Source organism: Alligator mississippiensis, chromosome 3 (assembly GCF_030867095.1).
Source record: "Alligator mississippiensis isolate rAllMis1 chromosome 3, rAllMis1, whole genome shotgun sequence".
NCBI classification, from domain to species: Eukaryota; Metazoa; Chordata; order Crocodylia; family Alligatoridae; genus Alligator; species Alligator mississippiensis.
Genome location: NC_081826.1, coordinates 187,284,165 through 187,312,153, shown reverse-complemented (window position 1 = coordinate 187,312,153; position 27,989 = coordinate 187,284,165). Strand labels below are relative to the sequence as shown.

Sequence of the window (27,989 nt, the reverse complement as noted above, 5' to 3'; positions counted from 1 at the left end):
GAAAGCTGGAAAATCCTGTGTCAAGTCTAATATCACAAAAATTATCATGACAGCCAGTTTGACTGCATTATGATGAAATCCTGCAAAACTTTGTTAGTTGTCATAGCTTGAAGGCATCTTGCCCACAAATCAAGCAGCAATTGCCATCATTAGTTAAATCCAGGTGTAACAGAGAGGCCAGTTTTTCTGGCATGCCTGTTTCATGTGCCCTGGGTCAGGAAAGGGATAATGGACCAAATTGTACATTCAGTTCACACAGTGTGAAACCGGAGTAACATTACTGGCATAAATAGTATTACTCTAGGTTTATATTGTTGTGATTGAGCATTGAATTTGCCCAGCCTCTTCATCATCCTTCTCCTTATAGAAGTTTGACCAATGAAAGTATCCTAGTTCCTGCCTCAGTTAAAGACTGAGCTTCCAGGTGGTATAGAAGAAGTCTATCACATCTATTCTATAGGTAGGTATGACCAGTCTGCAGGCTCTCTCTTCTTCCTGGCAGGGGGCCTCTAACACTACGATGCCAATAATAGTTGAATGTAGGATCACAGATAACTTCAACTTTTAAAATATCTCAGAAGAAAAAAAACTTTAAAAAAAGATGATAAAAACAATGAAACCAAATTACTCTGTAACATAATTCAAATATAAAAAGATAAGAATTTATAATTATAATTATTATAATTATTGTTATTATTATTAAAGAAAAAGCATACTCTTTTTGGTTAGTGATTTACTACTGGACTTTTTTCACATCATAAAATAAGAGTAAAACAATCACTACACTCTCTGCGTACACAGGTAAGAGAGATTCAAGACCCATACAAGGAGACTGGTAATACAGACCTCAGCATTATTCCTTTGATTCCCTGAAGAAAGTTGTCATCTTAAATAGCTTTAATTAGACTTCACATTTTATTCACAGACTGAAATCACATCATGAAATTGTTTCAAGTCTTTACAAAGGCTAAATACTGCATAGTCTTTCTATTTAAGACAAATTAAACCATAAACCTTCGTTTCTGTTCCGCTTCTCTAAAAGATGCGCTGTTAAGTACAAAAAAAAAAAAGTCTGAATAATAGGATTAAATTCTGTCATGCTTGTAAACAATTAACTTGAGAAAATGTAATGATGAATTGAAAATGCTGATGAAGCTGTACTATCAGCTTAAATCAATCACTGATGTTTTGAACTATGTCAGGGTGAAATGAACTAAAATAGCTATTGGAAGCACATAAAAATGTTGTTTCTGAGAAAGTCCTCTTGTAACAAGATATGTATTGGTAAGGAGATTACTAAATTCAAGCAGCAGCATGGTACAAATGTTGTGTTTTAGAAGCTCAATGAAAAAAGAACAATATAGCAAAAATCTTGTACTAATAAATATTGATAAAACTAAGAACTTTCACAAGGGATAAGGAAAATGTATATATCAAAGTAATTTAAGAAAGGATGGGAAAGAAAAAGTGGAAAAAGATAAATTATTAGGGCTGGGAGGTACACAATATGGCTTGGGGCTTGAGGATTAATTTAATAGGATCAGAAAAGTTGGGGGGGACAAAAGAGAGAGACAGAGAAATAGCATTTCAAGGGAGAAAGAAAATAATGACAAATAGAGCTGTAGAAGGAAGAACAGAATATGAAGAATGGCAGGAAACTGGTGAAAAGTAGGGTTGGAAGGAATGGAGGTGGAAACCAAAAAGGAACAGACATGAAAAGAATGAGGGTGAGGAGTGAGTACTCACAGTTACTGGCATGGAGGAACTGAGAGCAGGAATGATCTACTCAGAAGGAGAAAGGGACAATCTACAAAATTTCTATCTAGGAAAGGAAGCAGGTATAGATGAGCAAAGAAGTCTGAGGGGGTTTTCTTAGAGGAAACAATCATTTACAGAAGATTTCAAATGTTTAAAATTATTCAACAGAAAGATATGTGACCAGGAAAGGATGGAAAAGTAGGAGGAGGAAAAAAAAGGAGAAAAATTCATAAATGAAGTAATTGAGAGCCATAGATATTAATGGCCCAGTGTCAGCACCATGACAACAATGCATTGTGATGACACTGTCCTATTGACAGAGTATTACAAAGGAAATACTGAAATGCAATATGAGGGCATCATACTGTGATTATTTTGTGGCTCTCAAAACTCAGATTATTGATAAAGTTCTCCAGCTCTTCAAGGTTGAGTAACATTTATAGTATCTATCACAGGAAGTCCTAACTGGATGTAAATATTAACATGAAGGTATATATGACACACTATAATTCAAAGAGTATTCATACTAATTATAAACTAAAACCCTACTTCACTTAAGAACAGTTTAAACTTTTTAATGCAAAATTATTCTGCAGGAAGGTGATTTTATTAACAGAAATTACATTAAACCACCAAAAGCCAAATCTTTATTTACCTGTAAAATCTTTGTTCCACTAAACTAATGGACTTTTTTTAAAGGGTCTCCTTAAAGGACACAAGGTGTGAAGGACACAAGGTAATGTGTATGGGGAACGAATGGAATAAACTCCCTATGGTCTTCTTGGAGTCCTGCCCCTCTCCGCCCTGCTATCCTTTTGTGCAGTAGTTCTGCTGTGTTTAAAGCATTCTGCATCTGCAGAAGGGAAGGGGCAGGAAATCACTCAAAGCCCTTGATTTTGTTTTTGTTAACAGAGCATAACAAAACTGCAGTGTGACAGAGAGTGCAAGTAACTTCTCTACCAGAGCTGTCCTTAACTATTCAGCAAGTATTCAACAATTTGAATCTGTCAGAGTACTTTCTATATCCAAAGATCGTGACCTAAATATTGAATGCTGATTGAGTGGGAACTAGTGACTTGGTATTAAATAAGAATATTAGTAGTTTCTTGCCTTTTTTTTTTTTCCATAAAATTTATCTCCAAGGCACAGATTTCCTGCAATTCACATTCTCATTTTAAAGGTGCTAAAATTGCCCATTAGACAAATAATCAAGCTGTTGTAATATGATAGATATTATTTACACTTGAATTTTTTCAATTGCTACTATTATGCAAATCTATCTGCAGACATCTATAAAGGATTGGCAAATCTGTATATGAAATTGTTAATGACTTTATTTCCCACTATTTTAAATCCTCCTTTGATGTTTAAAATGAAATGTCTACCTGTCCTTATTTTATCAGTTTCTATTTAACAAATATTGGGAAAATTTTCTTCTCTCAACTCTATATGGATTCATGTCTAAGACTGTGATTGTGATATTCTGTTCTCCATTTACAAACTAGTCAGGGGCCCATTTACAAACTAGTCAGGGGGGACCAACAGGCATTGGGAGAGCCCCTGTTCCCCCGAGCACTATCAGGAGTGACTAGAAATAACTGTCACGAGCTGGCAGAGGGTAGATTCAGGAGAGATATCAGGAGGCGCCACTTTACTGTCAGGGTGGCTAGGATCTGGAACCAACTTCCAAGAGAAGTGGTGCTGGCTCCTACCCTGGGGGTCTTCAAAAGGAGGCTAGATGAACACCCTGATGGGGTCATTTGACCCCAGTACTCTTTCCTGCCATGGCGGGGGATTGGACTTGATGATCTGCTCAGATCCCTTCTGACCCTACCAACTATGAAACTACTATTGGATACCACCTTCTGCTCTCCTCTCATATGTCCCTCCCTGAGATAACACACCATCACTGAAGAGTTTACTTTGCATGTTGGAATCTAAGTCTAAGTGGTACTTTTTATAGATAGAATAGTGGAATCATCATAACCAACTTCAACTTACCTTCCAAAGGGACCAAAGTTGGTAAATAGAAATTAGGGGTGTCATATGGTCTGTGCGCCAGATATGACCTGAAGAACCCACTCTATCCAGCCCACAGGTCTTCTGGAGGGCAAGTGAATTTGGGGGCAGGGATAGCAGAGGGAAGGGCCTGCCACAGATTCCAAGTGCTCTGGGGCTCAGTAGAGATGGCCATCAGTAGCAGGGGGCAAGCACTGACACAGCCTTCTTACTTTGTGGACACTTGACCTGCCACTATTCACCCTGTGGCTGCTTGCCCAGCTGTCACTGCTGCTTTTGCAGCTAATGGCTGTCTGCAGCTGCCACTGGCCCTGTAGATTTGGCTGGTGAGGAGCCTGCTGGCCACATTCAGAGTAGAGCACAGAGTGAGTTTGATATCTCCGGTTTCAGACAAAGAAATAAAATAAATTTTTCAAACAACGTGAATTAAGAATTTGGAACCCATCAACAGAGGAAGTTGTTGAGGCCAAGACCTTAGAAAGATCAGAAAAGGATTGGATGTTTACATGTATAAATAAGACATCCAGGGGTATAATAGATAACATATACTAGGAAAGAGTTCATAAAACGTAAACTTCAGGGCTTAACAAACTTTAAACTATTGGAAATCAGGACATAGGACATGGAACAAAGAACTCAATGGATCTTAGTTTTACTGCTCAGAATTTGAGCCCTTATGAATTTCATTGCTACTATTTGTGGATGAGTGTTAGGGATGTAAATATCATTCAAAAATATTCATTTAACCTCCTTTAATTATATTGGTTAAACGATTAACTAATAACACAGCAGCTTGGAAACAGCTGCTGCTGGGAGCCACTCTGTGCTCTTGGAGCCCTTTGGCAGGGGGAGGAGGCAAGACCGGCCAGACAACACAGCCCAATGGGAAGCCCTGCTCTGGGAGGGAAGGAGGGATCATCTGTGAACAAGCAGCTGATTGCTAAATTGATGAGTCATTAGGCTGCTCCTTGTTTTCCTCTTAGCCTATGGGTAGTAGTCCCCCTCACCCCTCCCCTCCCCTCTTCCTTGCTCCTCCCTCCCTCCTGCTTGCCCTGCTGTCTTCTGATTCCTGCTGAAGCACCATGTGACTTCTCTTACCCCCTCACCTGCCAGATTGTACCCACCCTCAGCTAAAGGATAACCGGTAAGCTAACCAGTTACCATTGCACTTATCAGTTAAATGATTGCTTGGTTAACCTTTCAGATCCCTCCTGAGTGTTTTTGTAATTGGGTGGAATTCTCAATTTTAGAAAGAACACAGGTCCCAACAAATTACTGACTTGCATTATTAGTCATCTTTCCATTTACTTTAATTAGCTTTGGATAAGGACCGTGGCTATTTAAAATCCTAATAAATATTCTTATGAGGATATAAAAAAGTTATATAGTCCAAATTCTGTCTCTGCCTAAGTAGGATAGTATTACTGTGAAAAGGTGTTTCTGTAACAATATTAAAATAATTTATTTCCATGGTAGTTTGAAAACAAATGCAGAAGTCAAATAAATGAAATACTAGGAAGCCAATGTATTTTCATACTAGGAATGCTTTTTTATTTACAGGCTGACAAAAATGGTGTAATGAAGTCTTAAAGCTTGAAACAAAAAGACTTACTAAACTATATTAAGATCAGCATATTAAGTTTAGCAACTTACACACATAAAATAACTCTGGGATATATCCATACACAGAGGTAGTTAGCCATGTTATTCTGAAATCAGGAAGGAGGCAGGGAAGATTTGCACCATATAGTTTAAATCGGAGATACTTGATTTAGTCAGTCTACATGGTGCAAACCTACCCAGTCTTTTTCATATATTCAAAACATCCCTGCAGAGATTCTACTAAAAAGACAGAGTTAAATAATTAATTCATTGCCATTTTCAAGTCAAATATTTCAGATGTAAGCAAGCATGCCATGGTTAATTTGTGGTGCTTAGATTGTCATAAACTGACGTTAAAACAAAGGTAGGAAAATCACTAGGTGGGTTAAAAAAGCAGTGAGTGAGTGTAATTTTACCACTGATACTTCCGAGCGGCTGTGATTATGTTTTTCTGCATTTAGGATCATTGGTGATTTTGAAACATTAATAACTTTAATTTCCTCAGAATATTTCTGCTGTAAAAAGGGAAATCAAACACTGCAGTTTAAATGTTATGTTTTCTTGTTCCCTTAAAATATTACTTTCCTAGAGAAAATCCCTTTTGAAACTTCCATAGATATCTTACTATATTATATTTAGAACTTTCTTTTAGCTCTTTCATTTTTTTTCTATTTTAAAAAGTAATCTATGGACTAGTTTACTTATCTTTGGTTACCTTAATAAACATTTTCTATTTTTTTTTTTTTTTTTTAAGTCTAATGCCATTTCCAGCACATGTTCATTTTCTTTCAGGAAAGTCAAATGTTTTAGGTCAGTAATGTTAAGGGGAATCTGGCAGGACTGAACCCAGGCATTGGTTAACTTAGTAATGAATCAACAAGTCAATTTATTTGCAGTTTAAATGTTCTCCTCTTTCCAGCCAAAATCCAGTGAAAACTCATCTTCCTTGCCTTAGATTTGGCTGCATGCAATTTTACCATTTGCTCCAAAAAACTTTTAAACACCTTAGAAAAACATCACTGTAGAGTCAGTCAGAGTTCCTGATTATTTAGGTATTTATTACAATTTTTATTTAGCCTTGTTTGTACCTGGAACACCAGATAAGAAGTGTTCTTTTATTTTCCTTTTTTCGGAAAACTATAACGAAAGAGTTCTAATTACAGTTTATTCTGTGGTGTTGAACTAGATATTTCTATAAAGTGAGAAAATGTAACTGACAACGCTGAAAAATGTAGTCAATACCAGTTAAATGAGCTCCATAGGTGGAACAAATGTAAGCAGCTTATTATATGCAATTTTTTCAAGGCAATCATTTAAATTTTCTAATATATTTGAAGAACTACGTCTGTGTTATCAAAGCCTACGATATGCAGCTGCAATAAATTAGGCAAAGATGTAAAGCTCAACCTGTAGGATCGTGTTTTCCTTCACTGAGTATTTACTTGGCTGTGCATAGCACACTAGAGAATTGATTATACCTATAAATACAGTCCCTGCTAAATCCAATGTCTGCAGATTTGGAGTAGCCAAAGATAAGGTGTTGTTTAGAACTACAAATTAAAATGTTGTGCAATTTAACATGTGGCATGTTAAAAACGAAGCAACTGTACCTTGCATAGAGAAATCAGGTACTAAAAGTAATTTTTCATTTTAAAGCTGATTCCAGCTCTTCCATTCATTATACAAGGTCTATCAAAACTTACTACAGGCAAATTTTATTTTATAATTTAAATGGTCCCACTAGAACATGCAATCCATCACATTATAGCAGTCACAAATACACTGCTGTAAACTTGGAAGAATAAACTGAAAATCTGACTTGATCCTAAGCAGCAGCTTACTCAGTTGGTAATCAGAGGTAACCAGTAAATAAATCCTCTGAATGATAATCAGTGAGTCTTGTTGTTTTAGCAGTTGGGAAAATAGGTAGATTATGGACCTGATCATTCCAAGCTGAGTGCAGCACAGGGCAGAAGTCTGAAATGATCAGGTTCTTAGAACTGGCTGCCAAAGACAGATAAAACTAAAAGCCTGGCATGTATACCACCATGCGCATCTTCAGGCAATTTTGAGGTTCCAGAAATACAAATATTTGAATGACTTCAATGTAAATTTGTTCTCCGGTGGGGATGGGTTGCAAAGAGGACATAACTCCAGTGCTTCAAATTGCTGCAGTGGCTCACAAAACCTTTTTGGGTGTAATTTAGTGTGCCAATTCTGACCTATAAATCCCTAAACAGTCTGGCATCACATATTTAAAGGACTGTCTTCTCCCTAAAGTCAGATTAGAACAATCTCCTCCAAGTACCATCAGTGCAACATATTTGCTTAACAAGCATGTGTGGGAGGTTATTTTCAATAATCCCTCTTCAACCCTGGAACTCCTTCCTTCCTGTCTTGTCTCCTTCCTTTGTGTCTTTTGGAACTGCTACAAGACCTTCCTACTTGGGCAGGCATTTAGCAAGCACAATAAGCTGAGATATTGTTTAGCAGGTTCCTGTTTTATACTTTGTCCTGTTTTATAAACATTTTTCCTGTTTTATAAGATATGTTGTTCTCCTATTGTAAGCCATCCTGAGTCTCTTTTTGAAAGGGTCATATTTAAATTAAATACATACACAACTACAATACATTCTTGCACCAAAAAGACATGGTGCATTCTTTTTTGGCTTGAGCATTTTCACCAGCAGTGAGGATTCAGTGGTTAGAAAATTTTAGTACTCAGTTATGCTGATATATGAGAAATATCTCATGTGCTCTTAAAGCTGTATGGGGTCTGCAGAGCTAGTAAGAGAAAAAAATAATGGCAACTTAGATTAGTAAAAAAAAAGTACATAGATAAGACTTTATAATGCACATAGGGAGATACAGGGAGGAGATGTGTTGAGTAAAAAAAGCTTCCCCTTTGCTACATGTGACCCTGTCTCAATTTTTATTGAGAATGAATGCTTGAAAAGGATCATTACTAAAGGAAATGTTAATTTAACTGATGTTCTCACATAACTTACAAGACAAGAGGAGATACATGATTATACCAATTTCAGGATTTAATTAGAATCACTGTATTAAGAGTCTACTTACCTTCTATAGCTGAGAGTAGAACACGAGAATGGTCATATGCAATTACATTGGCATATCTATTCTTTGGTTTGTTTACTTCCAGGTTAGAATGCTCCCACGTGAACTGCTGGCCAGGATCAATTGACTTAAAAAAGTTAAAATAAAAAAAAAGAAAGAAATGAATAGCTAACGACCACAGGATTACATGAATCAGACTGGAAGCAAAGAACATGCACCGCTAGTTTTACTCTGAATATACTGTAGCTTTATAAAAAGGACTACGAAGTCAAAACCCAAGCGTACTGTGCTGCATGACACTATGCGTTCAACCACAGCCTAAGAGAAAATGCAGTCTGTCATTATGACACTTATTGACAGTTACATTTAGTTGTCTAATACAGATCCTCATTTTTTCTTATCCGAAAGAGAAAAACAAAGTAGGAAAGGTTCATTTTCTGTATGGATGGACGAACAGAAATTCTAAAATAACATGTATGAATGGTAATTGGAACTGAATAGCAATTCAGTGACAATTAGCTATGATTTCTGACCTGTGGTTTGGCACGTACTCCACAAAAATATCTTTGACTCTCTTGTTACATATGGATAATGAAAATTCTGATGTGGTTCAGACCTGGTTTTGAATATGTGCTAGATTATGGTCTAGAACAAGTAGAATACAAATATTGTTTACTACTTGTATAATATGTAAAAACACTAGACTGAGGAAGGTCCTATTGATCAGATCCTATACAATACACATACTGGGGATGTTGTAAGATTCTAGAAACATCTAGTTCCTAGAATCCCAACTGAGTTTTAGGTATGAGACAGGCACAAAATTGCATATATCTATAAATACTGTGGGAACCTGGGGCATGTGCACAAAATATAGAGGTCTCTACATAGTTTATGTGGTTGTTGAACAAATCTGAGGGTTTTCAGAACTGCAATTTTAAACTTATGTTCTTAAATTCTGCCTTAATCCCACTTTATGTGGCTTAGTTATTTTTTCAATTCATTTTAGACTTTAGAAATAATTTTACAGACAATTGTATCTCCTGCCTGAAGATGAGAAAAAAGAATAGCTGGACTACAGTCGCTTAGAATATAGAGGCACTATTCATATATCTACATTCTAGGCACATACCCTCTGGAGTTAAACTTGGCATCTCATAGTCAATACAAGAAATATTGATGTCTTCTGTGGGTTTTTTTTCAAAAAGGTGAGGTTTAGAGCAACAATAAAATACAAAAACTGCAATGAAATTGTTGTACCAGGTTATTAGCTGCCCTGAATAGCTACTGAGTTACAATTGTCATTATTCTAGAACAGTTCCTAGGATTCACACTATTGTATAATATAATCTGATCCCACTTTCTACAGCAGGAATGGACGGCCATATGTGTCTAGAGATATTTTCAAAAGCAGGTATAACACACACAGCCAGATTCTATTCTATTCATTAGGCATCTAAGTGGACTTAGGTGCCTATGTGTGATTCTATTCTACCTGAAAAAAACACCATTGTAACGCACTGGATGTGGCTACGTGCAATTACGGAGCTAGAATAAGCCTGCGGAGCTTATTGCCCCGGAGTTTGTTGCATCCAGGTGCACCATTTGAACATGTGCCTAGGAGCAAATAGCTGTGGTGCAATAAACTCTGGAGTTCATTCATCTGCAGCACGTGGAGCCAGGATCCCAGTTGGCAAGAGGTCCTAGGGATCAGGATGCCAGCCCAGGGATGCTCTCCTCAGCTCAATTTGCTGTAAAGGGGTTCGCTGGGGCATGAGGGTGTTCCAGTTCAGAGCTAGTCGGCAGGCAGTCCCCGCACTGAAGCATCCTTGTGCGCCAGCCAGCTGGGCAGCATCTACATGTATGCTGCTGCAGCGTTTTTTACTCTGCAGCTGGATAGTACTTGTATTTACTGCAGCCTAATGGCGGTTCACGTGTAGACACCACGACTTACTGCACAGTTAATTAGTCAATTGCACAGTAAATGTCTCATGTAGATGCACCCACTATCATCCTACTATTAGGACTGAGTCACACAAAAAGCATCAAGGAAAGGAGGATCCACCCACCTTTTGTATTAACAGTTTTTCAGGGTGGAATAGAATCTGGGCCATAGTGCCCACCCCCAAGCACAAAATGGGAATTTTTCATAGTCCCTATTTATATCTTTAGGCACCCAAAGCCCTTTAAATGTATGGTCCTAGCGACCTACTATTATACTGTTCTGATACAAATGATACTGGAATTGATGAACCATAATCAATAAAGTATTAAGGCCCTGTCAATTAACCTAAATGCCAACAATTTCAACAGGCAGGGCTTGTGGTTAAGAAGACACAATAGAGAACAATAAAGCATGTCTTGGAAGTTTATTCCTGTGATTTTCAAGTTTGCAGCTAATGAAGAAGATGATGTAGGGATAATAGTAAGCAGTACTTGAACATTTTGAAGCAAGTTACCAGCATAGGAAAAATATGCCTTTTCAATAAAGACAGGGGGGTCTAAAAAGGCCAGTGGTCTCTAAGACCAATGGAACTGAGAAGGAGGAAAAAGAATAGCAGTTGTGTAATCTCACTGAGAATATACATCAAGAATATCTGAGAGGCTAGAATTTCTTTGGGTGATCTTTTGCTGGACCAACTACATCCATAGCTAGGATAAAGTTAGATAAGCTTTCACATGCAGGACTTTCTTCTTCAAGTGACCTGAGAAAATGTCTTGCATGTGAAAGCTTGCCTAACTCTATCCTAGCTATGCAGTTGGACCACTAAAGGATATTGCCCAAAGAAGTCCTTCCCTCTCACATAATTCGTGGACCATCACTGCTACAGCAGCATTCTAAACTACCAAAAATAACTGAACAGTTAACTATACAAGAACAAACAGCAGCATGCTTTGTCACAGAAATTTAGGAGTTAAACTACAGTAGCTGTGTGTAATGCTTCACACTGAATTAGAATTCAGTACTTAAACTTAGTTATCTTCCAGCTAAATAATTAAATATTGGGATCCTGAAATTGGAGATATCACTGAGAAAGTGCCAAACTCATGAAGATTTCTGGTTCTGCAAATTTGACTTTTCAAGATATATGATAATCTAAAGTTCTGATCCGACAGATATTCAGTACCTTCTTGAGAAGTTATTTCTCTTTAACCCTTATCAAATTGCCTCCCACAGGCTATGGTTCAACCAGAGATGAGTCAAACTGCCCAAATTAAATTAATCCACCAGTTCGTTGATACTGTCAATCCTTTTCAGTCAAATGTTCTTTTCATCTGACTGCTTCATTTATGATAAGACATGCTACCTACAATGAAACTGGAAAACAGAAAATAATTCTCTTGACTCCTCTTCACGAGTTGTGTCCTGTTTCACTGCGTTGCTTTGTGTCATGTTGGATTACGATTAAATGAAATAAAAGGTGAGGTTGAAAGACAAAGTTGACTCCAAGTTTGACAGATCCTCAACTTACATTGCTTTCTTACAGATCAGGAAGCAATTAACAAGAAACAGTGTCTGAATGGTCTTTGATTCTGTACTTGCCCATCTGTATCTATAACTCAATCTGATTAAATTATTTACTGCAAGAAGCATATATTGTATAAAGTTTGCCAAACTGAAAAACATGAAATTTAAGGAGGTGAACTTGACTGAAGAAATCAAATTAAAATGAAGCAACGGTACAACTTAAAAATGCCAGTATTAAGTCAAATCCGTATAAATTAATTATATCTCCCCTATGGAATGATATTATGTCAGGAAATCCCTGTATCATTGACTGGAAAATAATAGATTACTTATTACTACTTACCATGGAAGGACCTAGCATGGACAAAACAGCTGGTATACTGCTTTTTAAAATTGGAAAATGTCAATTTGCTTAAATCAAAACTTTCTGTATGGCAGATGAAACTGTATACCAGTTTCAAGGATGGCATTTCTGGTTAAAACCTAACAGAGAGAGATAGAGAGACTCACCTCCTCTAGAACCCAGTGGTTAGGGTACATATTTGAAATGCAGGGAAAACTAATGCTCAAGTGCTTGACTCAAACCATGGAACTGAACCTTGAGCGCTCATACCCCAAGTGAATTCCCTACTGTATTGGGCTTTTGGCTGTTCTGGAAAAGTGACTTCCTCTCGCTCTCTTTCTTTCAAGGTTTTTATGGTCTTGAGTTCATTTCAACAGGGAATGGGAAACATATTTAAAATTTCAAAAACTTTCACAAGACAGGAAAATCATGTCCATCTATATTACAAACCACATGTGGGCAATGGCCTTCTAGCTACCTAAATGGCAAAACATTTAAAAGGACTCATCAGGCAAAAATGTTTTCTTGTTTTCAAAATGTTGTTACTTTGGTTGCAAAACAGGTGATATCACCAAGATGCAGATCACAAAGGTACAATATGTTTCTTTGGTTCATAAATATATTGTGCATTTAAAGATAAACAGTTCTCAAATATAATGAAAGGTAATTGCAGTTTTACTGCCTGCCCTTTGTAAGGGGTGGTAAACAGCTGTGCCTTCCAGGGAGCATTGCTTCCTTTCCAGTTCCCAGCCTGGAGTGAGATAGGAACTTCATGTTGACTTCAGCCTGTTGGAAGAACGGGGCTGATTCCTCCCTGGGCTTGTTACATCAGCTATAAGCTCATTTTAGGCTGGCAAGGCAGTACAAATTGACCATTCCCAGTGGAGAATGCAATGTGTAATCTTATGGATATTTTAATATGAAGGACATCTGTAAAAATGATCAGCTCAATCTGTTTGGAATTATTTATTATTTTTATTTGGGGAATTTAAAGATAACTTAACTCTATTTAGCAGTCAAACTAACTTAGAGAATGAATCTGCCTTGCTTCTTGCTGAGTGAGTTAGTTCTATTATCATCCAATTTGTCTGGCTATCAGTAGTGGTAGCAGAATAGCTCAGTGTCTCCATGTAGGAACCTAAGGACTGACATCTTATCGTGTCCACACATGCTAGGCACTAGTTAGTGAAGCAATACTTTTTAATAACCTGCAATTTAGAAAAGAAGTTTGATGTATTTTCTTCTAACTTTGCAAACAGATTCTTGTTTGGGTGCAGATTAAATCCTGCAACTGTCAGGCCAAAACATCTTTCACAGACCCAGTGGTAAGAGGCAAAACAGAAATCACAATGAACATGCAACATGATAATTTCTGAAATTATGCTTGGGTGTATATAATCAGTTTGTAAAATTATTATTTTTTAAATATAGGAATGATAGCATATCACTCAAAGGGTACTTTAGAGAAGATTGTTCTACAACAGGTTGGCAACCTACAACCCTTGGGGTGGATCTGGTTTATATACATGGGGCTTCAGTTGCATTTGGGGGCAAGGACTCCTGTAATGTGTTTTAACTCGTGCCATGGCAGGGACAAGCAATGGAAACTGGCACTTCCCTTGGCAGGGAAAAACAGAGGTAAATGTGTCCTACCACCTGCCCATCTCTGACCCAAGCTGGATCATTCCAACTTGAAGTCTCAAAAGGTTGCCAACAATTTTTCAAGGGTTCTGCCCACCACTCAGGGGCAGATGCCATTTTAGGTATTAAGTGGAAGAGTAAAACATTTACTTTTACTACTGAAAATAAGATGATTCATGGCTTATTGGGTAGAGAAAGTATCATATGTTGCTCACCACAAACTGGATATTCAAGACAACCTCCCCAGAAAACATACTGCTTCTAATAGCGCTATGCTCTTCAAATCTGTGATTCCAGGAACCACTGTGACAGTGAGGTACTTTTAAATAGTGATTCGCCTGGTACAGTGATTGCTTCATTTATTGAGCCACTTGTATGCAACTTAGAGTATGAAGAAGAATTTAACAGATTAAAGTTTCAACAAGAAACAAGAGCTGGATGAAGCTAAGTGCATCCTTTCCCTGTTTTCAAGCTTTTCTAATTTAGGAAAGGGGGAAGAGAACATGCTTCTGTTCTTCCAATGGCACAAAGAGCCAGAATTTTTATTTGCATCACAGGTTCTATTAATCCACAGTTTTATTTTTCAAGTACAACATACAGGCTCATGCAACACTATATTAATTTATTATTTTCAAAGATTCTATATTCTAAGGAATTGCTACAACAGTCCATTGTCAAAGCTTGATCTTCCACAGCTCACACCATTCTCTTTCAGCTTCATCTTCTATCTGTTATATGTTATTTAAGTCACAAAATCTCCTTCTACTAATCCATATTTACTGTACTTATAGTTCAGCAACACAACAGCAACATCTTTCATCATCTGTGACAGGATGGCCAATGAATTTTTGAATTCTTTTAAAAACATATGCACACTTTTATCTTCATCCAGTATTTCTCTTTCCTTGATCACAGATTAAAGGGAGGGTAGGGGTAAATAAACCCAAAATATATGGGTGCAGTATAGCTTTCCCCATACCAAGTGACCAGGAATTCATATGCGTATTCTGACTAAGAAAAGGGCTAATGAATTACAGGGAGTCCTCGATTTACAGATGAACCACAGCTATGACGTTTGTAAATTGACACCTGGGTTTTGAAGTTCCAACATGGGTTTCAACTTTATGACACTGAATGCTGGATACAGGTCTGTCGGTGGAAGGGGAGGGCGAAGGAAAGGGCCGTGGGGGGGGGGGGGGGCAGATCAGGGCCCCTGCGGGAGGTGGGGGCTGAAGGGTGGGGCAAATGCTGCTCAGCTGGGGCTGCACCGGTCTCTGGGAGCAGGGGCTATGGGTAGCAGAAGCCACAGCTTGTCTGGCTGCTCCCCCAGCTGCCCTTGCCCGGGTGAAGCAGGCAGTGCCAGGACTGCGCTGGACGACTGCGGGAAAAGCCACAGCTCAAGCCACAGTTTGTCCGGCTGCTCCCCTGACTTCTCCCACCAAGATGAGGCAGGCAGTTCTGGGGCTGTGCTGGGTGGCCGCAGGAGAAGCCGCTGCCTGTCCAGTGGCTCTGCTGTCTGCTCCTCTGTACCTGTGCCTGCCCCCTGGCCTGGGACCAACATCCTCCCCCCACCCTGTTTTCCACTTTCAGACTGCCCCCCCACCCTTTGCCTCTGTAGCCTGCCTCCCGCACCATGCCTTGCCCATCCTCTCCCCCTTACCTTCTGCTATAGGTCTGCTCTTTTGGGGCAGTCAGCAGTAGCATGGCATCAGTTGGGCCCCAGCCCAGCCCAGCCCAGCCCGGAGGAAGGAGCAGCAGCTCCCTGCCAGGCTGGGTCAGCACTGGAGGGACTGGAGCTGGAGCAGAAGGTAATAGGAGAAGAGGCAGCTGTGGGGAGGGGAGTAGAGGATGGGGGACGCAGAAGATGAGGCCTAAGGCACAGGCATGAGGGGGAAGTTCTGGGGGGATCAGCTACAGGTTCTTCCCTGCACCCTGCAGTCTCACCCATGCTCCCATTGGCCATGTGCCTCCTTCCCCCTCATCAAATGAGTCATTCTGACCCAGGGCAGGCAGTGGCTCAGCTTCAACTTCATCCCCAAGCTTGGACCTGAAACCAAAGATGAGCTGTTGCCTACCCTGGGCCAGGACTCAAAACCAAGATGAGGCTTTGTTTTCCCTGGACTGACTGGGGAAAAATAATTGTCTTGGGTTTGAGTATATATGGTAATTATTGTCATGGTGAGACTCCCTGCCCCGGTTTCAGTATGCCGCAATGCTCAATGTATGGATTCTGAACATTGAGGAAACAACTACACTTAATTAATTAGATTAATAAGGTATATGGCATGTTTTCAGTTTTGACCAGCCAGCCAGAATTTAATACTTTACTGCATTTAATCTTATATGTGGTTTATATGGAAATAAATGCTGATTCAGCATTCCACTGATTCTGAATAAGGTAATGATGTACTGTATTGGCTCTAATAGTCTATAAAAGAGACACACTATCTGATCTTTTCTGGCTGTACCTATAGTGCCCAAGTGTCCTAGAAATAGGGTGACCATACGTCTCGTGTAAATCCAATTTCTATAGTGTGGTTCCAGCCAGTTGGTCAAAAGTCTCAAAGTGGAGTCTGGCAGGGACGTGGAACAGCATAGTGCACCAGGTAGGCAGCCGAGCAGGCACTGCTGCTGCTATGCAAAGTGGGCAGACTAGAGTGGGGTGGTACCTGCAGACATTTTCTTTCCGTTTCTAAATGGCAACTCTTTCAAAATTGTAAAGTTTGAGACACTTTTGGACATGTGGTCACCTTCATAAGACACCAACAGAAACAGATGTTGTATTTGTGCATTATAAAAAAGCATTCAGGTTTTTAGCATGGTATCATGAATTTTTAAACTATTAAATAATACGTGGTGTGCAATGCTTAATTTCAGCTATTAAATTCCTTCCTCTCCCCCTTAACTCCCCAATGTTTAAGTGATCTAAAGCTGCTTTACATTATGATAAAAACATAACAGATGCCTGTTAGTATATCAGGATATGTTCATTGCTGCAGCATATTATACTCCCTGTGCACCTCTTTATGATGTAGGGCCAGATGGCTTAATCCAGTGATTAATATTTAGTCCTGTACAGGGATATTAGTTAACACAGTTTCTGTCAAATCCAGGTAAATGGACCTTAACTGTAATCTTTAGTCTTTTCCTTCCCAACTCAACACTCTGTTGTCCAATCCTCCCCAAACCAAGAACTGTTTTGGAGAAAGAAAGCTAATCTACATTTCGTGGGACTGAATAGCCATGCTGGAACAAAGGAGAGAGTGGTATTGGCAGACACATTTCAAAAGTATGAAAGACCAATAACTCATGAATAACAAGTCTGCACTAACAGTTTTAATGAGTGCTCTAATGGTTTAATGGATGGCACTTTAATAGGATTTCTAGTATATTCATTCTGAAAGCTTGTCTTCAGTAAAGCTGTCATTAACAAAGCACTGGATTTTTTCACAGCATAACTGTGTAGTATGGAGGCTTTGTGCACAAGAAATAAAGATATTTGTAATACTGTTATTACCCTCCCATGCTTTGACTAATCTTTTAACTATTGTGTTACAAATGGCTGGCTGCTAAGATTCTGTCTGCTTTCTTATTGTGAAGAGACTTGGGTGGTATTTACCGAAGTGATGCACCACCTATAAAGCATGTTTGTCACTGGAGACTTGGGTAACAGAAGGTGGCTCTTGGAATAATTTTAAACTGGAAAAACAAAATTGTTAACATGCTGTTTATGGCATGTGCCTTAAGGCTACTTAGAGTGGAGCAAAACCTGTGCCACATCAATGAGGGCCTCCATACAGCATATTGTGGTAGAGTTTTGGTGAATGAGTGACAGCAACAGGATGCCAAAGCTCCCAGAGGAAAACCATACTAGGTGTCATGGAATTTAGCGTCCCATTTTACTAAGTCAGGCAAAGAGAAAGAAGGTGCAGATTTGGAAATGTTTGGTTAGGCAGATTATATGGGGAATGGGGGCTTTCAAAAGTTGCACAGGTTTTATCGGTGGAATCAGGAAAAGAACCCTTGATACCTAAAGGAAATAACCTGGATGCTCTGTATTGGGGCCATCAAGGGATAAAGGGTTACACCGAAAATAACGATTAAAGGTTAGAGAAAATGAAGGTTGATGAAAATAGAATACTTAGTAGACATCAAGACAAATAGACTCTGCAAAGGGAGAAAGTAGTCAACTACCCATAAAAATGAACAATCTGACCCTCTTTTACCAATATCAGTGATTGCAATGAGAATTTTATATCATATCTGATGAATCTATAATAAGATGCTATTATATTATGCAGGAAACTTGCTAATAGAATGAGATTTACATATTGCATTAGCAAAACATGAATGCTAAATGCATGAGCATTAATATATCATCATGGCAAGTTGCCAATGGAATTAGATTTTCCCACTACATTAGGGGTTTGTGCATCACACTGTAAGGGCTGTCATTCTAGACAGATTTAGGTCCTGATTCTACATTTTTCATGCACACAAATCTCCCCTACAAAGTCAGTGCAAGTTTGGACCAAACAAGAAATAGAAAATAGGGCCCAAAAATCAGAGCTGAAATGTGAACAATTATATTGTTCATTTCCTACTGAATGCCTTCAATCCACAAACAAAACTCATAGCCACACTTATTAAAAATACAATTGTGCATGCACACATACAAAAATATATATACAGACTAACATATACCAAAAATAGTATATTCAATTATGTTAAGTATAATCATATCACAGAATCTGAGAGCAGAAAATAATGCACATATTTAAGCTGCAGCCTGAAGCATGACTAAAGCAAGAGTATGCTCATTTTCTGTTCTTCCTCACCCATTTGATCTTGGAAGGGAGCAAAACAGCAAGTGGCCTTGCTTATGCCTAAAAGGCCTAAGCTAAGGTCTGAGGAAGCCCTAAATGGATTACTCCCTTGCACAGGCATATCTCCTGAGACAGAATATAGCCCAAGGTGCCTGGAGGAGCCACCCAAAAATGAAATTATCTCCAGTAAAATACTGACATACTAGCCTTATAGCCAAAGCATGTCAAAGCCAAACAAGGTACGCACTAAAGTATACACCACATACAGAACAAAAATATACACTGTTTTCACTTATACTTTCTGTATTTCTCTTCCTTCAGTCTTAAGAGGTCTTCTACTATTCTACATTTGGAATTATAATTCTCTGCCCATGATGCCACAACTGATTGCTGTAAGAATGATTATGCATTGAAAGCAGATGGTTATGCTCCACTTCAGGAGGGAAATAGATAGCAGGAAGAGGTCCGTGCTTTGAGGTACATACATTCTGGCTTCATGCAAACATTTTCATTTATAAAATAAAAAATACCTATCACTTAAGCTATTTGGTATATGGTGTAAGTGTAGTTTTTCCTAAACTGAAAGATTTTTAAAAGATGCCCATGAGATACACCTCTTTAAATTTTCACTGTTATCTTCAAGCCTGTACAAACACTAATTAAAAAAAAAAAATATGTGCAAGGACTGTCATCTTTCCTGGGAGGGATTTTCAAAACAAAGTTTTACCTAAACAGGATTAAAATGTTCATAAATTGAACTGGAATATCACTGAAATAATATACATCCTGTAACTTTCTTCTTATATCCTTTTGATCTTTGCCTTCTCAGCAGATTTCAGAACACGTGCTATAATAGATTTCTAAACCTATGCAAATCTTTAAATATATATATATATAAAAAATATCCATATTGAATTATACACTCACTCTTTATTTGTCTTGCTGTAAGAAGACATAAACCAGGGTGGATTTGATTTAAATCAAATTGATTTAAATCATGATTCAAGTCATATTTTAAATCACTGGTCGGGAGTCTCAATTTAATCTTCATTTTCTACAAGAAGTGCATTCTTGTTATTTGATATCCTTTATTCATTTCCCTTCTTGAAACTTTGCACTTTTAGAGAAAGGTAAGGGCTTGGCTGTGTGTACACAAACTTGCAGAGAGACAGTAGGGCTATCTCATGTTATCTCTCATCTCTATATACCTCTGTTAACAAGGATGTTATCTCTGGAGACAACACACTCTGACTATGCCTGATGAAAGGCGTTTCTGTCCAAAAGCTTGCAAACAACAATTTTTCCAACTATTTAGATGGTTTAATAAAAGATCTAAATAATCTTGTCTGGCTATCATCTCTGGAGATACAAATCCAGTTTGAGAACTGAAACTAAGCATCACAGAAATGCTTAATAGGATTGTCTAGACTAAGCACTGAGTCCCATTGGGTAGAGTGGTTTTCTTTAATCTTTACTAATCTATAGAGGAGCCTCTGAGAACCCTGTAAGATTGGGCTCCTAATATAGTCCATGGTCTGTTGTGACCTATTTAGAAAACTTCTAAAAAGGTTACATGAATATAATGTCTCAAATAGTATATAATTAGAAGTTATAATCCCTGTTCCATCTCCATGATGATATCTTTGAGCTTCAACATATCTGAAATTAAAACCATCTTTACATACATTTATTTTGTTTTAAATAGAGCCTTAACAAAGAAATATGATTAAAATAAAAAATACGATTTAAATAAAAAATATGATTTTTCTTGATCGTTAAAGAAAATCATTGATTTTTATACACCCCATTTCTTCTCAGTCTAGATACTATTTCTACATGCAGAATGTAGGGCAGGATGGCACCTTAGAAATTAACAGGTTAAACTTTAAGAACTTCCATAATAATACCATGGAAATACAAATGTAATTATTTTAATGCTATTTTAAAATAACCTAGTACATTTCAGTCACTAAAATGATTAGATGAGACATGACACTGGCTGAGACAAACCGAGATATACAGATTTGAATTGGTAGGTAACAAGCCTAAGCCTGAGCTCAGGTCTTCTAGGCTTGGACCTCTTGCCCACTTTTTGGAATCAAGAGGGGAAGCATAAGAGAGAAATGGAAAGCTAACTCAAGTGAGAAATAAGGCTTGACGTTGCAGCCTCCATATAGCTAAGCTTCCTTAAAATCAACAGGACACAATCAGACCCACAACAAAGCTATAAAAAATTAAATAGTAACATGCAGAACAATGGCAGTGTTCCTGATTATAAACACCAAACTGCCAGACTAATGGCATCCAGAAAGAAGCACAGGTAATACCAAAGGAAAAACTTTACACTATGATTAACCTTGATTATGGCCACCTCAGATTCCTGCACTGGTTTGCAAACAAAATCAACCTCCCACTCCCCAACTACATTAATCCCACCTATCCTAGCAACTCTCATACGACTGTAGGTAGAAATAAACAAACACTAGACAACTTGTATGAATGTGACAGAATATATGGTATTAATAAAAAGACACATAACTGTTCATTGGTCACTGACTATATTAATTGTTTCTCAATAACTGGAGCACATCCTATAGTATGAGATTACAGAATACTAATACATGCTATTTGCAGTATTACAGTAGATGAAAGTACTGCACAGAAGTAGAAAATTGGGTTGAGAGGAAATGGATTTTTGCATAGTGGTCTTTTTTATCTGTATTTTTATGGTGATTAAAGGTAGGATGTTTCTTTGGTATGGATTTATTCAGCAGATGATCTGCTGTTGATGGATTTTTTAAAATGGTTTTATATTAATACCAGCTTTATATATGTTTCTACAAAACAAAAAAACACTGTATTTTAGAGTGCAGTAGTTATTTTGTTGTCTTTTAAAAAATAGGAAAAAGATAAATTAATTTTAGTAAATAAATTATCCTTTTATCAAAAATCTGATCCGCTAATAACTGATAGGCCATGCTAAACCTTCTGTAAGTATGGCAGTCTGGCACTGAGCCAGAATGCGCTTTCATCTTCTCCAGTACTCAGTGTTAAAGCAAAAAGGCTGACTGTAATCTGCAGCAAAAGCCTGATGAGAAGCAACATTAAAATGATATATAGCTCCTCTGACCAGCTTGTTTAACGAACACCCTTCCTCCCTCTCCCTCACATACACATGCACACAGAGATATAGCACTACTGTTATTAAAATGTCTTCCATGGTGAGTTCTCACAAACCTAATGCTTAAACCTTCACAATATCATCACCTGAATCCACTTTTTTAAAAGTGTAATTGCTGGCCACCTGGCTAAATGCCCATGTATTAAAAATTTTAAGGCACCAAATAAAAGCCTAGCAAATCTGCTCTGCTGTGCTGCAGTGTTGTATATTGTGTATGTAGATGTAGAAAAAAATATTTAAGCAACATGTTTAATGTGTAAAATAGGTAACATGCTAATGTGTGGATTAGAGATCATTTTGTTAGTTCTTTTTATTGCTGAATTCCAAAGATTAAGTTAAAGAGAAAATATGATACAAAGCCAGTTTTAAATGAATATGCGTTTCCGCTTAGCAGCTGTCAAGTCCATATGGGACCCTGAACTGCATAAAACCCCTACTGAAACTGTGAAAGCCAGAAAAAGCTTTATAGTAATCAATTTGGGTCAAGAGCCTTGCCTTCAAAACAGAGAATGCAAAAAAGGTGTGCAACATAAATGATGTGCCACTGTACTGTAACAATAATGTTTTGCTAGAATGGAAATGAGAGTTGCAACAAAATATCAATTTAATAGTGAAGGGCTATGGGGAAAAAACAGAGTTGTGCAGTTTCTTGAAGTGGGATTCTGTTTGTTATCAAGAAAACCAAAGGAAATTTCCTTTTGTTAAAATAAGTCTTATTGCCCCCTTCCCCCGGCCCAGAAAGACAGAATGGCTCAGTAGAAGAGCATTGCTCCTTTCACTTATTTGTCACCAGTCTGAATCTAGTCTGAGCTAACTTTAGTGTTTTAAGTAAAATTGGTTGGGGGTAGGGAGGGGAGGGGAATCCTGGCTTGCATTACAAAATTCTACAGCATTAATTGTTCATCTTGTTTACTGTCTCAGAAGAAAAGAGAAGTCATGGATGGGATGATTAGAAATAAGCGAAGGTAGAGACCCCCTGAGCAGAGTAACACGGAGAGAACTTGACCTTGATCTAATGTTGCTCATATTTAAATACTAACTACTTACCCTTTTTACAGAATATAAAAGAACTAATCATTTATACAGAACAGTATGAAGCTGAAGGACAGTCAAGTGTTGAGCTCTGGAAGACATTGTATACCAGGTGTCTCAGACTCACCTTGTGCCACAAGCCAGAGAAGGACATAGGGCGGCAGCAGTGAGGGTTGGAGGGTGACCAGGGCTGTATCAGCCCTATTTCATCCTCCTGCCACTGACTGCTATGTCCACAAGGGCTTACAGGCCCCAGATTCTATGGCAGGCCACTCCCCCGGCCACATGTCTTAACTTCTGGTGGACCACTGGTATCCAGAGTGGCTTCATGGGCCATATGTTTGACACCCCTGATGTATTCAGGAGTGAAAAATATTCCTGAATACTGACTGCAGATGGTTAAGGTGACATGTGCTTTAAGTGGTTTTACTGTTCTAAAGAACACACAGATAAGGAACAATTACTTTCCTACATTATGCAATGTAACATTGTATCATCTCCTCAAAATGTCAGTGTTTGAAATGTTTACCTTTACAGAAATTATTTCAAAATACATGAACTGAGATATTGCTTGTCACTTAAAAAACCCACAGAAATTCCAACTGTTGTTTCTGACAAGCTACAGAATTTCCCTGTACCTAGACTGTAGAAATCTGTTTAGCAAACGCTGACTTTTTTATGGTTAGCATTGCATTTAAAATTAGGAGCCTCGCATCACGATGGGTTGAAATCTGAAATCCTTACTCAGATAGAACTCTTCTTAGGTTCAGGATTTAGCCCACTGTCTGTATATTATTCAAACATGCTGTTAGAAGATAATATGAGTATCTTCACCAAGGCAACTCACAAACACCCACGGCCAGATGCCTTGGAGCAGCTGATCTGCACAGAGTTTACAGTTCACCTCTACACTTCCCTGATCCTCTTATAGCCTTTGTAAAGGGCTGGTTTTTCTGTGCCAAGTTAGAACTGCCTTAGGGTACTTTTTTCCTTTCAGATAAATTCATGAACTTATTCACAGTGCAATTTTACTAGGTTTGCAGCCAAAAGCAGTAAATGTTTGTGCAGTGAAAAGCAGTAGTTTCAAACAACTCAATTTGCTGGGGATTCAAAGTATTTTATTATATATAGTATGTTTCACTGTCTGATTTCAAGACTTACAGTGTCAGACTCTGTATACTGGTGGACTGAAATACAAAGTGACAGCAAGATGCGTGTTTCAGAATTTACTTAGAACAACGGTGCTATTGTCAGGTTTTAGCAGGGGCCTCTGAGTAAGGTAGTGAGTGATTGCCAAGTTTAGGATACTACATGACAGGAAATATCTGTCTGCACTTGTTACATACTATGGTCTTTCAGTCAAGAACACTATGGCTGTGTCCACACGAGCAGGGGTGCACCATTGCAGCAGAACAAATAGAAGCAGCACAAATTTGTACCTCTACTTTGTGACACAGTGCAGGCCCCTGCTCATGTGTTTTGGAGTGGGACACATTGTTGCGGGGGGAGGCTGGCTGGTGCACAGGGTGCCTCAGCAGGGGCTAGCCACCCCTTGTACTGAGGCATCCTGTGGAGCATCACATGGAGATAGGGGAGGGCTGCCTGCTCCCTCATCTCTGTGTGTTGCAGAGCCCCTGTGCTGAGCCACCCTGCATCCCAGCCAGCTGCTGCCTGGTTGGCTGGGCCACAGTGTGCCTTGAGACAGGGGAGCAAGCAGCCTTGGGCTGTCTGCTCCCCTGTCTCTGTGTGCCTCCGCACTGGGGCACGCAGAGACAGGGGAGCAGCCAGCCCAAAACTGCCTTTTTCCCCATCTCAAGGCATACTGTGCTCCAGCCAGATATTCTGCGGCTAGCTGGGGCAGTGTGCCTCAGCATGGGGCTCCACGAGCCTCAGCATGGGGAATCTGCAGTGGAGCCCCTGCGCTGAAGCAAGAGAATACAGGAGAGCAGCCAGCTCAGGGCTGCCCAGGGAGTGGCTGGCTGGGGTGTAAGCTGCCCCAGCACGGAGAGTGTGCTGAGATGGGGGAGCAGGCAGGGCTGCCTGCTCCCCTGTCTCTGCATTTGTCCTAATGCCTGCCACTTTGCCATGGTCTAAACCACTTTTTTTCCCAGGGAAATCCCAGTAGCAAATTTTGCGCTGGTGCTGCAAATTACCAGTGCCATGCACCAATTAAGGTACAACTCATGCAGTTTGTGGTGCTGCAAAGAGGTTTCCAGAGCCACAAATCACATGTGCCTGCATATCTGGATCCTGCCTATAGGTTCATTCAGAGTAGTAAAAAGACACATCTGCTTTTTGGTGATTGCAACATTAAAGAGTAACTTTAAAATGCCTTTCAAGTAAACTTTTTTTGAGACTGCATTTTCTCTTTGACCACTAATGAGATTATGCACCACCGCAGTCATAAGGTCCATCTTCGTAGTTCATAGTTTAGTGATGAGCCTCTGTAATTCTTTACAGGAATAGTAAAGAGCACATCACTGTTTAAATCGTTCCTGTCAAAACATATTTAAATACATTTGATATTTAGGTATTCTAACCTTTGAAGTGAAAAGTGATACTAATTAAGAAAAATGTTTATTTTAAAGGTCATACAAAAGCTTCTTAAAAAATAAACTCTATAGGTGACATTTTTAGTCTTTTTTCTCATAAACAAGCAGCCCACTCTGTGCAGTACAATAACATGTTAATTTTATACTAACTTGTAAACTTCCAGTTTAATGCTATGTTTCTGTCCAGTTTGTCAATTCTTATGATGACTTCAATTTGCAATACCTCAGTACAACAGAGAGGAATGCATTACAAATGCATAGATTATCAGATATATAGTGTTGGTAAGAATAGTTATTATTATGACAACAGTGGGTGCTTATACACAAGCAGCGAGTCTGTGCCAATAGACTGTAATTACAGTGTGTTGGAGCAGGCTCAATTAATCGACTTTGCTGGACTGTGGTAATTACTGTGCTCCACCAGACTCCACCGTTTCATGTATCAGTGTTCCCATGCTTAAAAATGGTGGTGGGGGTGCTTTAACTAAAGCTCATCAAGCGAGCTTTAGTTAAAACGCCCTCGCTGCCATTTTTTAAGCATGGGGACACTGATACACAAGACGCTCCAAGTGCTTTAATAAGAGGCTCTTGGAGCATTTATGGGTGTTTATACATGAGCTGCTCTAATTAAAGTGTCCCCCCTCTCCCCTCACAATCCTGAAGCATGCGTATAAATGCCCAGTGTCATAAATGTAAGAGGGATAGTAATGACTTCTTCATTGTCCAGGAATTCTGTGTGTCTTCTAAACCATGGATTACTGAAACAACAGAATATAAAGAGAGCACTTTGTTGATGATTATTCACGGAGACCTTAATCCATGGATTGGTAACATGACAGTCTGTAACTACTCTAAAGGAGCACTCCTGGTCTGATGCTTCAGTGCATAGTATTATGAAATCTTTATCCACAAATTTTTGACACGATAGGCCATACTGACTTTATAGAAAAGTTATATTTTAATGTGTTTAATGGATGCCATCAAAGTCTCTTCATCCACAAATTACTGACATGAGCGGTCATTACTGTCTGGAGTGTCAATGTATATCTGGGGAGTTGTACTCCATGGATTATTGATATGGTGGCCCATAAATGGCTCCTCTCTTCCAGATACAGTCCATCATATTGAGATTAGGGGAGAAGAGATTACCAGCTACAATTCATGGATTATTGACAGAACAGAATAATGTCTTGAAGCGGTTGTACATTATAATGTCACTGGACAATTGTAGAAATCTTTAATCCATGCAAATCTGACACAGTGGACAGATTTGTTCTGGTACTGGATCTGCTTTGTCAGTGCATACCATGAAAGATCTCTATATGTAAGAATTCTGTAAGAATCTTAGGGACTCTTAACCAAAGATTCAGTGGGAGATTCACAATAACCCTAGTACTGTATCATTAGCACTGTATCACATTTCAAACAGGGGACATGCACCCCTACAAAAAAAAATGCTATGAGCAGAGTAGCCACCTCACCACAACACTTATTTTATACAAAGGCACTTGTCCCATCATGGCTCTAATGGCTTACAAAACTGAAATCATCAAGCTAGGTAACTCTTATAAATGTGGCTAGAAAAGCAGAAACCAGGCATAATGTTAAGAAGAGAGTGAGAATGAAAACATGGAGATAATTACCTCATATTCTTGTGAGAACTTCAAATTGTCATTGGCTTTTAGTCTTTCAATGTGATCTGCAAGCTCCAAGATAGGTATTGGAGGATGGCTAGCCATACCTGTTGAAGAAGACAGGAGGAGAACAGCATTTAAAATAAATCAGAATTATTGCATGATTCTAAACCTTAGAAAATATAGTAGTTAGAATGGCTAGAAATGTGTAAGTAGTAAAGATGTTGTAGGTGAAAGAAGCAGGCAGATAGTTTGGTTACTCAAAGCAGGACATGCTCTGGAGAGATGAGCTTTGAAGCCAAATAAAAAGGTCACCCAGCATATTCCCAAAGCTAACATTCCTAGTGTAAAAGAAAGAGTTATTGTGCCATGAGTCAATGAGGTTAGCTAGGCAGGGAAAAATGAGACAGTTAGACCTGATGTCGACTTCTGCTTTGAGTAATGACTCTTAATGTCATTTCAAACTCCTTCTCCTGCACTGTATGAAATGGAAACTGTGTTGAATTAGATGATAAACGGTGAACTGAGAAAACAGATACTGAAAGAGGCCTAAAGGGGAAAGAATAGTATTTTGATAGAAAAGAAAGTGACTTATGCATAATCAAGGAAAACTAACTTGAAGAATGAAGGTTACCAGTGTAACCGGAGACACCTGAACCTGTAAAGGAAATGATATAAATAAAACTAAAACAAAAAAACTAATTTCTAAAATAAAAAATAAAAATGAAATGGGTAGCTTGATAATTAGAAAGGACTAATAACAATGCTTCAAGGACTGGAAGACTGACTCCAGATTCTAACTAAATCAGATCAGGAGTACTTTAAAAGCGCTTTAATATTTTATGAAATTTAGA

The 27,989-nt window shown here is 38.6% G+C and overlaps 1 protein-coding gene across 14 annotated transcripts in view; it reads right to left on the bottom strand.

The window, feature by feature from the left end:
- The window catches only part of PTPRD (protein tyrosine phosphatase receptor type D), a 2,106,329-nt gene that overhangs the window by 82,480 nt on the left and 1,995,860 nt on the right, over nt 1-27,989 (bottom strand). For 9 of the 14 annotated variants that reach the window (XM_059724729.1, XM_059724732.1, XM_059724733.1 and 6 more), the window contains 3 exons: nt 27,752-27,793; nt 27,145-27,242; nt 8,461-8,584 (listed from right to left, as the gene is read on the bottom strand). In XM_059724729.1, the coding sequence (XP_059580712.1) occupies nt 8,461-8,584; nt 27,145-27,242; nt 27,752-27,793 (264 nt within the window). The remainder of the gene's footprint in view (nt 1-8,460; nt 8,585-27,144; nt 27,243-27,751; nt 27,794-27,989) is intronic. The other 5 variants (XM_059724735.1, XM_059724736.1, XM_059724738.1 and 2 more) reach the window with 1 other exon arrangement.